Consider the following 12,500-nt stretch of genomic DNA (forward strand, 5'->3'; position numbering starts at 1 on the left):
GATTCACCTGAGAAACAAAAGGATTTGTCAGTTTATTCTTACCAAGCATGAAGGAGGTATCTAGGTAGGGTGGGTAAGGGTGGGGGAAGAAGAACAGTTATCAAGGCAAATATATGTTACCTGGAAATGGGTACATTTGACTAACACCTGTCCTAGGTCCTCCCCCACCTGTCCCTTTCTTATGGGGCACCAGAGATATTTTGTGCTTAACAGCAATGCTATGGTTCAGTGATTTTGATTCCCTTGCCTGATGAAGGACCTTCTCCACTTGAGCAGCTTTTGAACAAACACTAATGTTACGGATCACTGATTCTTGTTTACCTCACCTGGTCAAGGACCAGCTGTTCACCTGTTCAGTGCTTCAACTCTCTGCTTTCTCAGATAACAATCTCTTATTTTCTGTCTCTCACTTGTTTCAGTCACTAGACTGTGGCCATGCTGCAGCACCACCTTGAAGAATCTTAGCAGAATGAATTGACCCCAGTTCTTAGGTTTTTTTTTTTTTTTTTTTTTTTGACCTGGTACTTTTCTATCAGTCTCTTTTGCTGTACAGCTAAATTACAGGGTACATGGATGTAAACACACCAACACCGGTTGTCAAGCAATAATGAGGGAAAAATGCAAAGACACACATACACACACTCTCTCTCACACACACGCACACACATTCTCACTCTCTCTCTTTCTCACATACACACACACACATACATACACACACACACACACACACATACACACACACACACACACACACATGACAAGCTTCTTACAGTTTTCATCAACCAATTCCTTTTATAAAGCTTTGGTCGGCCCGAGGCCATAGTAGAAGACACTTACCCAAGGTGCCATGCAGTAGGACTGAACCCAGAACCATGTGGTTGGGAAGCAAGTTTAACATTTATCCCATTAATTGGCTCTATGAGACATTACCAGAATAGGCTCATCCCCTTCCCTTAAAGCAAGAGAAGGGGACAATACATTCCACCCTAACAACTCCCAAACATTCTACCCCAGGGATTCTCAACCAAGGTCATATGGACCCTGGTGATCCATATAAGATTTTTGGGGCTCCACATAAGCAAAATAGTAAGCTGGGGACCCATAATAGCATGTTAAGGGTCCATGAAAAAATATTTTGTTTTAGATGTATTTATTACAAGAAACTGCGAGGGTTCTTGAAAGAAGTATCGATAGAACTAGTTTTTAAACTAAAGAAATATATTTGCATAGCAAGTGACCTGATCTGAGATTGTGTGCTGGAACAAAAACAATCGCAGCGTGGAAGGTGTTTATAAGCCATTTAAAAGCACACAAAAACCATTAGATTCACACCATGGAATTTTGTCAGTGAACAGGTTGCGGTCTCAAAGCGAGGAAAATATTTTGGCAAATTAAATTTAAATGTTGAAGTGAATCCAACGGTTTTTTGTGTGTTTCTTAAATGGCTTATAAACACCTTCCATGCTGCAATTGTTAGTTTTTTAAACATTAGGTGGTTATTGGGGTCCACCAGAATAAAACAGGAATCAAAGAGGTCCATAGGTAAAAAACAAACAAAAAATGGTTAAGAATCACTGTTCTACCTGAACGACTCATACCCACACTGCCATACTGCACCAAGACAACATGAAGTACTTTAAGACCAATCCTTCCCCCACCCCACCCCACCATCTAATCCTTGTTTACGGCACCTGCCAGTCACTTCATCTAGGGGTATAATCAAGAACCCCTACAAGGGTTCCCTAACAACATCGTTAACTACTATAAATATTATCAATAGGCGCATGATAATACACCTTCCTGGCAATGTCATTCTAAAAACAGACAATCTGGCATAAGAGTGGCTGTGTGGTAAGTAGCTTGCTAACCAACAACATGGTTCCGGGTTCAGTCCCACTGCGTGGCATCTTGGGCAAGTGTCTTCTGCTATAGCCTCGGGCTGACCAATGCCTTGTGAGTGGATTTGGTAGACGGAAACTGAAAGAAGCCTGTCGTATATATGTATATATATATATATATATATAAGTGTGTGTGTATATGTTTGTGTGTCTGTGTTTGTCCCCCTAGCATTGCCTGACAACCGATGCTGGTGTGTTTATGTCCCCGTCACTTAGCGGTTCGGCAAAAGAGACCAATAGAATAAGTACTGGGCTTACAAAGAATAAGTTCTGGGGTCGATTTGCTCGACTAAAGGCGGTGCTCCAGCATGGCCGCAGTCAAATGACTGAAACAAGTAAAAAAGTAAAAAAGTAATAATGTGTGTGTGTGTGTGTGTGTGTGTGTGTGTGTGTGTGAGAGTGTGTGTGCATGTTTCTCTGTGTGTGTGTGTCTTTGTGTTTGTCCCCTACCACTGCTTGACAGCCAGTGTTGGTGTGTTAACATCCCTGCAACTTAGCAGTTCAACAAAAAAGACCAATGGAATAAGTATTAGACTTTAAAAATAAAAAAAACACGAGGCAGGTGGTGGGGGAGGGGTCAACTGATTCTACAAAAAAATTCTTCAAGGCAGCGCCCCAACACGGCCACAGTCAAGTGACTAAAACATGCAAAAAAGAAAACAACAACAACAAAAAACAGATATATGTAAATATATGCAAATCAAAACAGACATAAGACAGACCATCTCCTTGTCTCTGTTTGGATGTGTCTGTGTTATATCCGCATCAATTTTCAATAATGAAAATCAATAATTCAATACTGTAATCTCCCACTAAGCGCAAAGTAATGTTCTATTGGCATGATGTAACCACCCTGCTAGCTAAGGTATAGTTGTAGCCAAAATTTCAGCTTGAAACAGTAAAAGCACTAACTATAATGATAATAGTTATTACTATTATTATTATTATCATTATTATTATTATTATGATTATCATTATTATTATCATTATTATTATCATTGAGTGAGAGAGCAGTGCATGCCATCAAAGTGACACTGGGGTAACATATACGAAGCCCAATATACCCATCATGACTACCTGTCTTATTATTTTTTTATTATTATTATTATTATTATTATTATTATTATTATTATTATTATTATTATTATTATTATTATTATTATTATTATTATCGTGGTTAGAATTATCCAAACATAAAAATGCTGTTTACCTTGGTATGGTGTTTCATTCTATAGTTAGGCCTCATGATATAAATCTCAGAAAAACACAGCACAATGTCAAAGCAGGTCTTCTTGATTGGAACGTCAGAGAAATTTAGTCTGTCTTGTAGGAGAACTGCATCAGAAGTCAGTGCCAAGACGGTTGATTGCCACTGCCGCCAGTATCCAATCTTATCATTGGTCTATTATAGTCACCCACTGAACCAAACGGTAATTCCAGCTCAGCTGCTAGCAGCAATATTAGAAGCTATCCAGGCCATCTTCTTAACAAGTGGAAGGGGAAACGGTAGACAATGCTGTTATCCCAATGCTGGAAGCAAAGTGAAAATCACTTGCAAAAATCAATCTTCCCACAGACATTTACCATTTGTCTCTTCCACCTTCTCCTGTTGAGACCTTCACTTCTCCTCTCTCTCTCTCTTTCTTTCTATCTCTTATTTATCTCTCCATCTGTCTATTTATCTATTTGTTTGTCTGTCTGTCTTTCTGATTGTTCGTCTGTCTGTCGGTCTGTCTGTCCATTTACCTATCTCAGTCTGTCTGTCTGTCTATCTATCTTTTTATCTATCTGTCAATCTGTCTATCTGTCTATTTGTCTGCTTATCTGTCTATTTGCTATCCATCTATCTGTCGGTCCATTTATCTACTCTATCTATCTACCTACCTATCTATCCATCTATCTATCTATCTATCTATCTATCTATCTATCTATCTATCTATCTATCTATCTATCTATCTATCTATCTATCTACCTGCCTGTCTGCCTGCTTGTCTGTCTGTCTGTATGCCTCTCTATCTCTCTACCTACCTATTGCTACCTCTATCTCTCACTTCCACCCCTACAAAACTCTCCCTCTACTGCCAGGTCTCTTATCTATACAACAACAGCAATTAGATGTTACCTGAGATGCAACATGATAACCCTAAACAGAATTTATTCACAGATAAAACTCAAAATAAATGTCTTAATTCATGAATTAAATAACATAATTAGTAACGAGCATCGTCAAAGTGCTGCAATAAATTACTGGGCATTTTAAATTGGGAGGAGGGCTTTCATTAGTCAAAGCCACAGAAAGATGGGAGCATGTGCATGCACACACACCTGCCTGCTGATATGCATTTACTCACACACACGCATATGCACAAACACATGCACACACGTACACACACAGAGAGAAATACATACACAGTCATACACAGACAGTGAAACAGGCACATAGAGAAACAACCATAAATACAAATAAAAACATACAGAGAAGCATAAACACACACACTCACACCACACATACACATACACAACACACACACAACACACACACACACAACACACACACAACACACACACAACACACACACTCACACCACACACACACACAACACAACAACACACACACACACAACACACACCACACACACAATACACACCACAACACACACATCACACACCACCACACAACACACACACACACACACATACACACACACCACACAACACACACAACACACACACACACAACACACCACACACACCACACACACACACACAACAACACAACACAAACACACACACTCACACCACACACACAACACACAACACACACACACACAACACACACACACACACAATACACACACAACACACACACACACAACACACACACAACACACACACAACACACATACACACACACACACAACACACACAACACACACACACACAACACACACAACACACACACACACACACAACACACACACACAGACGCACAGAGAAACATACATAGGCACACATATACAGAAAAAGGGAGAAAGAGAGAAAGAGAGGGAGAGAGAGGACCTAAACCCCTACAGAAATGCTCATGTGAATGTGGAAAACAATTCTTCCTTTCAAAACTGTATTATTAAAAGCATGACTGTCCTTCAATGTTTAGTCTTTCCTATTAAGGATCTTCCACGTCCCCTTCTCAGGTAGTTATAAATCTCAGGTAGAATAACAGTTCTTGGGCCCTTTCTCACATTTTAAAAAACATTTGTGCCAGTGCTACTTAAAAAGCACACGTGCTGGTGCCACATAGAAACCACCTGTCCCACAACCATGTAAAGGCACCCAGCAAACTCTGTGAAGGGGTTGGCATTACAAAGAATGTCCAACTGTAGAAACCATGTCAAAACAGACAAGTGGTGCCTGGTGTCGCTCACCAGCTGACCAGATGAAATACCTATTTCTTTACTACCCACAAGGGGCTAAACACGGAGGGGACAAACAAGGACAGACAAACGGATTAAGTCAATTACATCGACCCCAGTGCATAACTAGTACTTAATTTATCGACCCCAAAAGGAAGAAAGGCAAAGTCGACCTTGGCAGAATTTGAACTCAGAAAGTAACAGCAGGCAAAATACCACTAAGCATTTCGCCCAGCGTGCTAATGTTTCTGCCAGCTCACAGCCTTAGAAAGAATGATCTTTTCTACTCTAGGCACAAGCCCCAAAATCTGTTGATTAGATCAACTCCAGTACACAACTGGTACTTAATTTATCGACTCCGAAAGGATGAAAGGTAAAGTCGACCTTGGCATAATTTGAACTCAGAACATAAAGACAGACGAAATACCACTAAGCATTTCGCCCGGTATGCTAACATTTCTGCCAGCTCGCCGCCTAAGAAAGAATATTATATTAGTATTAATCTATGGATAAAAAATTCCAGACACCATAACCTAGAAACAAATTAACGCAAGACATCACATCCTGTCCACAATATAACAGCAGACACCACACCCTAGCAACAAACAAACACCAGACTCATTATCCAAACAATTTCCTGATTGTTGAATGAAACAATCCTTCAATGGTGAAATGTTCTAAATCCAGTTATAACCGCATTGCCATTACACCATTACTGCAGCACTATTGCATGATGATTCTTGTGTGCGATAGAATGATAATGACAATCACCAATATTGAAAACATCTACGCGGCTGGTCCTTGTTGCATGTGTTGGCTTATACACCTTTATGACCCTGAGAGCTATGCTCAGTGAGTGCAAGCTTTGGGTAGGGTTTCCTCTGCTGGACAAGTCCAAGGATAAAATTTAGAATAATACAGAGTGAAAATGGGTTTGTGTAGGGCCAACCCTCTTGCCTATGATCAAAGTAAAGTTACCAGCAGCATCAAGGACAACTTAAAATCAATAAAACCTGAGGGAGGAAGGGGCCTTCCCTCAGGAAAACGTAGGATGGGAATACAGCTAAATCTGAAAAGGAAGGTGCAAGGCAAAAAAAAAAACAGTAGGGATCTAAAAGGAGAGGAACAGAATAAACAGCTGAGTCAAGAACAATGAAGAAAAGTTGTTGACAGCCAATGCTCCCTAGGGAATGAAGGGACTGAGAAGTGAAAGGATCTTATTGTTTCAAGTCACCCCCACTCCCACCCGAACAAAAAAAATCCAAGAAACACAAAATAAATATTTAATAAAAGAAACTGTAACTGGAGTACAGTCATATTTTTGATGATGGTGGTGGTGATGATGATGATGATGATGATGATGATGATGATGATGATGATGATGATGATGATGATGATGTTGATGATGATGATGATGATGATGATGATGATGATGATGATGATGTTGATGATGATGATGATGATGATGAAGGTGATGGTGATGGTGATAATGATGATGAAGGTGGTGGTGACGGTGGTGGTGGTGGTAGTGGTGGTGACGGTGGCGGTGATGATGCTGCTGCAGCTGCTGCTGCTGCTACTGATGATGATGATGATGATGATGATGACGACGAGGAGGAGGAGGAGCTCTTGGAATCTTGGTCTTACCATATTGGTTTGTCTTCATAGTGTGTGCCCATGAAAGGGTGATTCAGTTATTAAAATGCTTCATAGAATGTTATTCGTTTGATTGTATAATTGTATGAGTTCAAATATATCTATCGTTCTATCATGCATACAGGGAAGATATTTTTGAATCCGAGTATGTCTGGCTGTTTCTGATTGTGTACTTGTATGTGTGTGAATGTTTCTACGAATATAAATGTCTCTCTTTCCTCTTTACTCTTTCTTTGTCTTTTTGTATGGATAACATTGGAAAGTGCCTAGTCATAGGAGCAGAAGACTTCAAACTGACTGGTTCAACAGAAAAAAAAATCTTATCAAGACATTTGTAAAATGTCCAAACGTCAGAGGTCATTATTTGGGCTGTTAGACAAAACTGATCATCATTCTACATTGATGCAGACTGCTTCACTATGCATTTTAGAGTGCCGTCTGTAAAGGTATCGCACCTTCAATTAAGTTCTCATCATCATCATCATCATCATCATCATCATTTAACGTCTGCTTTCCATGCTGACATGGGTTGGACGGTTCAACTGGGGTCTGGGAAGCCAGAAGGCTGCACCAGGCCCAGTCTGATCTGGCAGTGTTTCTACGGCTGGATGCCCTTCCTAACGCCAACCACTCCGTGAGTGTAGTGGGTATTTTTTACGTGCCACCGGCACAGGTGCCAGACGGGGCTGGCAGACGGCCACGATCGGATGGTGCTTTTTACATGCCACCAGCACGGGGACCAGATTGCACAAAAAATAAATGGCTGGGAAGCCAAAAACCATTTGCAGGAACCATGTCCACAGAGTGAACAGATGACCTGGTTCTTCTCATGTGCAATGGAAAGCATTTCCATCTGTCTTGTGTAAATATCCAAAATTCTTGGTTGCTGTTTCTCTGGCAATAATCTGTAGTAACTTCATGGGTGTAGCTTCAGTGAATATCAAATAGTGTGGTTCTGTGTGGCAGACTTTGGTCTGATAGTTCCATATGTCTTTGAAGAATATAAACATGCAGTAATGGTAAATTTTAATAATCATACATTCATGTTGTGCAGTTTCCTTTTTTCCAAGGTTAAACAGATGTGGCGTTAATACACAACAGAAATGGTTTCTAACAGACAGCACAATACTCACACAGCAAGAGATTCCAGGGTTACCATATTGAAGGAATGTTTCTTGAACATGTCGTTTCCTGGTATGATAATGTACCATGGCATATTCAGTTGCCTGACCTTTTCAGTTTGTGATTTTATTTCCTTTTGGGTTGCATCAAAGGGAGAATGTTTGTCAAATAACCAAATGAACCAGATGTACTGGAAGCCGGAGTTCACGAGGAAATGATAACAACATCTGATTATGTAATGCGCAATGCAAAACTTCCAGACTAGACTGCAAGAATATGAGTGAAACAATGGGAAGGATTTGGATACCATTATTTCCAAGACTAAATGAACAGTTCCTCATTTGTCTATAAACTGCATGTAACATACTTTATTTCACACAGCAGCTTAAAATAGCAATAATGAATAAATAATTTTTACATATTGTCTCCATAGTCATAAAGCCTTTTGTTAATGTTTTCTCTCTTTTCACCAGCTACTTTGAGTGTTTTACTCATGCCATGTGTCAGATACGCACCTATCTACATTGATGTCAAGCTATGTCAAAGTAAGGATTAAGAATGGTTTCTCTATTATATATTTTAAGCCTTTTGCCACCATATTTCTGTTGAGATGCTGGATTTGGTTAAAAAGAGATGATGAGCGATGGCTAGAAGGATATTGAGCTTTATTTGATAACCAGCTGATCTAGCAAGCGGGGCCTCATATCAGTGATGGGGGCCGGTGCGCATTGATGCCGTCGAGAGGTAGGCCCCGAAACGGCGCACATTCTCTCCTGATGACCCCATACACTTGCTGGCTTCCAGTATACGGAGCTTTTGACTGGTAGCACTTGCATGTGCAAGTTGTTTGCAAAGACAGCTCTGAGTTTCTTTCAATTACTTTAAATGTAACAAAGAATTTAGTAAAATAACTTCATTATCATTAAGCTAGTGTTAAGAACATAAATTGTGACTAAGGTTTGGTGGAAGATTTTAATTTAAAACTTATGAACCTCTTCTAGATCAACATGGGTTAAGGGCAACTCAGTGGGTGGGTGGCTGGATGTTCAGTGCAAGATTGGGGGGAATGAAATGGATTGTGAGATGGAGAAGAGACAAATACATCAGGGTGAACATGTGTGAATCACAGTATAAATGTGTGTGAGTGAGAGAGAGAATCTGTGTGTGTGTGTGTGTGTGTGTATGTGTGTGTGCGTGCGTGTGTGTGTATGTGTGTTTGCCTCCCCCACACCACCACCACTTGGTAAATGGTGTTGGTGTGTTTATGTCCCCCGTAACTTAGCAGTTCAACCAAAAGAACCAATAAAATAAGAACCAGACTTCAAAAAAAATCAAGAACTGGAGTCGATTCATTCAACTAAAAATTCTTCAAGGTGCTGCCCCAGCATGGCCACAGTCAAATGACTGAAGCAAGTAAAAGCAAGATAAAGCAATATAAAAATGCTAGTAATGGAGGATAATGCACATAAGTGTGGGGGGGGGGGGGTAATAAACAGTGATCTAAGTAAAATGGGAATAAAGGGCCCCTACTATCAAAATAAAATAAATCTGAGAAAATTTTTTTGCCTTTTTTTATTAATAAGAAGACAAAATTTAGAGTTTTTTTCCATAAAATTCTTCTTTCTTCTCTTTTGTGCTGGACATGTTTAAAAAGTTTAAAACCATCTTAATAGTTTTTAAAAATGGCAAATTGTCTGCCCTCTGCCCTCTTATTCAATCCTTACAGCCCTTTCCAAGTGAAAAACTGTTCAAGGTTGAAGCTTACATTGAAAACCAAATAATAGACTGGTAATAAGCGTAACTGTTGGCCCTAAGGTCTCTGCCATTTGGGGAGGTAAAAAAATATGTGAGGAAAGAGGTTATACAAGGGCAATAACTTTTGGTGATTTTCCTTTTAACAGAATTGATTGAGAGGAAGAAATAAATATTTTCTTATTGACACTGAAATTTCTTAGACTAATTAGGAAGGCCTTACTTTAATGATGTCACCTAAAGATTAAGCCATGGCAGTTTTTTTTTTTTATTGCGATGGCGAAGTCTCTACATTTTTTGTCGTTATAATAATAATAATAATAATAATGAAATTATTGTATACAGTGCTCAGGTGCACCACAACTTGTCAGAAAGTGCGCATAAAGTATAAAGTGCGTTAAAGTAATATTTCTTTATTGGAATATTACTTTAACGCACTTTATACTTTAAAGTGCGTTAAAGTAAGACTTCATAAATATCATGGAAGGCAGGAATGCTTCAAGAAAGAGAGAATGGTTTCAGTCTGAGCAAGTCACCCAAAACAATAGCAGGGGGGCTATGATAAAGGTTAAGAGTCCGGTTGCTTGTGGAGTAGAATGAAAAGAAACACCCTGGCCTCACCTCCCCTCTGGCTGATAAAGGTTGACATTTTGGTGTTGAGGACAGGACACGGGATAAGAATCTTGGATCCACTTGGTAACATAGACATGTGACATTTTGTACCCCAGGCACGATCAGATAACATATGTGCCACACAGGTGTATAGTTACATTTACATATATATGCAAACACACACATCATAAATTCACATACATACTACAAATGCAAATACTAATGCTACAACACACACACACACATATGAAGAGGTGCTGAAAAGTTCCTAGCTTTGGGTAAAAGAAAATACAGGAGAATCAGTTAATTGTGATTTTATCCAACATATCCTCCTTTCAGATTCACACACTTATTGGTCCTTCAGTTTTTCTAACCCCTGTAAAAGAACTCTGAAGGTTGGACCTTTCATGATACCCTTAAAGCCAGGAACTTTTCAGAACTCCCTCATACACCCCCTGCAACCAATAGTACTTATAACATCAAAAAGGCTGTTAAGGATGAGGAGGCCTTCATCTATTTACTTTCATTCGTTTAGTTTCTTCACTGATTGGTGTATAGAAAAGTACTAACAGAGACTGCAAGCTAATTGCTATTGGTAGTAAGTTAAAGAGTTGAAGAAAGTCGTTAAATATACAGCTAATTAACAAACTACCGAATAATTCAGGTATTGTAACCTGTGATTAATAGTTTAATTAACAAAAGTAATTAATACAAATCTCTCAACAATCAGCAGAATTCTGTCTGTTCTCTGGGAATGTTTACCATTCTATTGTATGCATTGCAACAGAGTCCCAGACCAGACTCAGACAATGAAAGTAGTAGTAGTAGTAGTAGTAGTAGTAGTAGTAGTAGTAGTAGTAACCATTTAGCTTTAGTCGACCCTGTTGTAGAAGACTTATGATCAAAAGACATTCCTGACAATGTCATCCTGCCTTTCTTGTACATCAGAGATCACATTATGAAAAGGATGTCCTTCATTTTTTTTTTTAAATAGGGTGTGATTTGAGGGAGATTTGGCTGCTATTTTTAGCAAGTGAAGCAATCACATAGCAACACCCTTGTTGGCATGTTGCTGTTGTTGCTGGCGGTGGCAGCGGTGGTGGTGGTGGTGGTGGTAGTGCTTTTGCTGCTGCTCTTGTTTATACTGAAGTCTGCCCTGATCATATGTGATAGCCTGTGAAATAAGGTTTTTCCCTTTTCTGTTTCTTTTCCACTAGAACTTATCTGAGCCTTCCCCAACCAGATGAGGAAATGTCTCTGTTCTTTCCATAACAATACCTGTCTGTTACGGTATTTTGACTTTGGCACTGCCACATTATAAAAGCATCAACACTTACAACATCTGTCTTCAACTCTTTCCTTTACCATCAACCAATGGTAAATTAGATTGCAATCTCTGCTCTATGTCAGAGAAGAGACTGAATGAGTGAAAAAAACCAATGAAGACCTCATTTCTATATTTAAGAGAAGAGGAATTACTTACTTACTTACTTTTATTTTACTTTTACTTGTTTCAGCCATTTGACTGCGGCCATGCTGGAGCACCACCTTTAGTCGAGCAAATCGACCCCGGGACTTATTCTTTGTAAGCCCAGTACTTATTCTATCGGTCTCTTTTTGCCGAACCGCTAAGTGACGGGGACGTAAACACACCAGCATCAGTTGTCAAGCAATGCTAGGGGGACAAACACAGACACACAAACACATACACATACATATATATATATTATATATATATATATATATATATTATATATATATATATATATACACATATATGTATGTATATACGACAGGCTTCTTTCAGTTTCCATCTACCAAATCCACTCACAAGGCATTGTCGGCCCGGGGCTATAGCAGAAGACACTTGGCCAAGATGCCACGCAGTGGGACTGAACCCGGAACCATGTGGTTGGTTAGCAAGCTACTTACCACACAGTCATTATTTACATTATTTACATTCGACTGATATTAAAGATGTCCTCATCTTGCTTGTTGTTAACACAACGTTTCAGCTGATGTACCCTCCAGCCATCATCAGGTGTCTTGG

At 39.4% G+C, this 12,500-nt stretch overlaps 1 protein-coding gene across 4 annotated transcripts in view; it reads right to left on the minus strand.

The window, feature by feature from the left end:
- Nucleotides 1–12,500, minus strand: part of LOC115218527 (tripartite motif-containing protein 2-like) — a 151,925-nt gene that overhangs the window by 16,019 nt on the left and 123,406 nt on the right. Inside the window, exon 1 of one of the 4 annotated variants that reach the window (XM_029788395.2) lies at nucleotides 3,109–3,359. The exons of the other annotated variants lie outside the window; for them this stretch is intronic. Coding sequence (XP_029644255.1) covers nucleotides 3,109–3,144 — 36 coding nt within the window. The 5' untranslated portion in view covers nucleotides 3,145–3,359. Of the gene's footprint in view, nucleotides 1–3,108; nucleotides 3,360–12,500 lie in introns of those variants that run through there. 4 annotated transcript variants of the gene reach the window in all.

The sequence above is a fragment of the Octopus sinensis genome, linkage group LG13 (genome assembly GCF_006345805.1).
Source record: "Octopus sinensis linkage group LG13, ASM634580v1, whole genome shotgun sequence".
In the NCBI taxonomy this organism is placed as follows: Eukaryota; Metazoa; Mollusca; class Cephalopoda; order Octopoda; family Octopodidae; genus Octopus; species Octopus sinensis.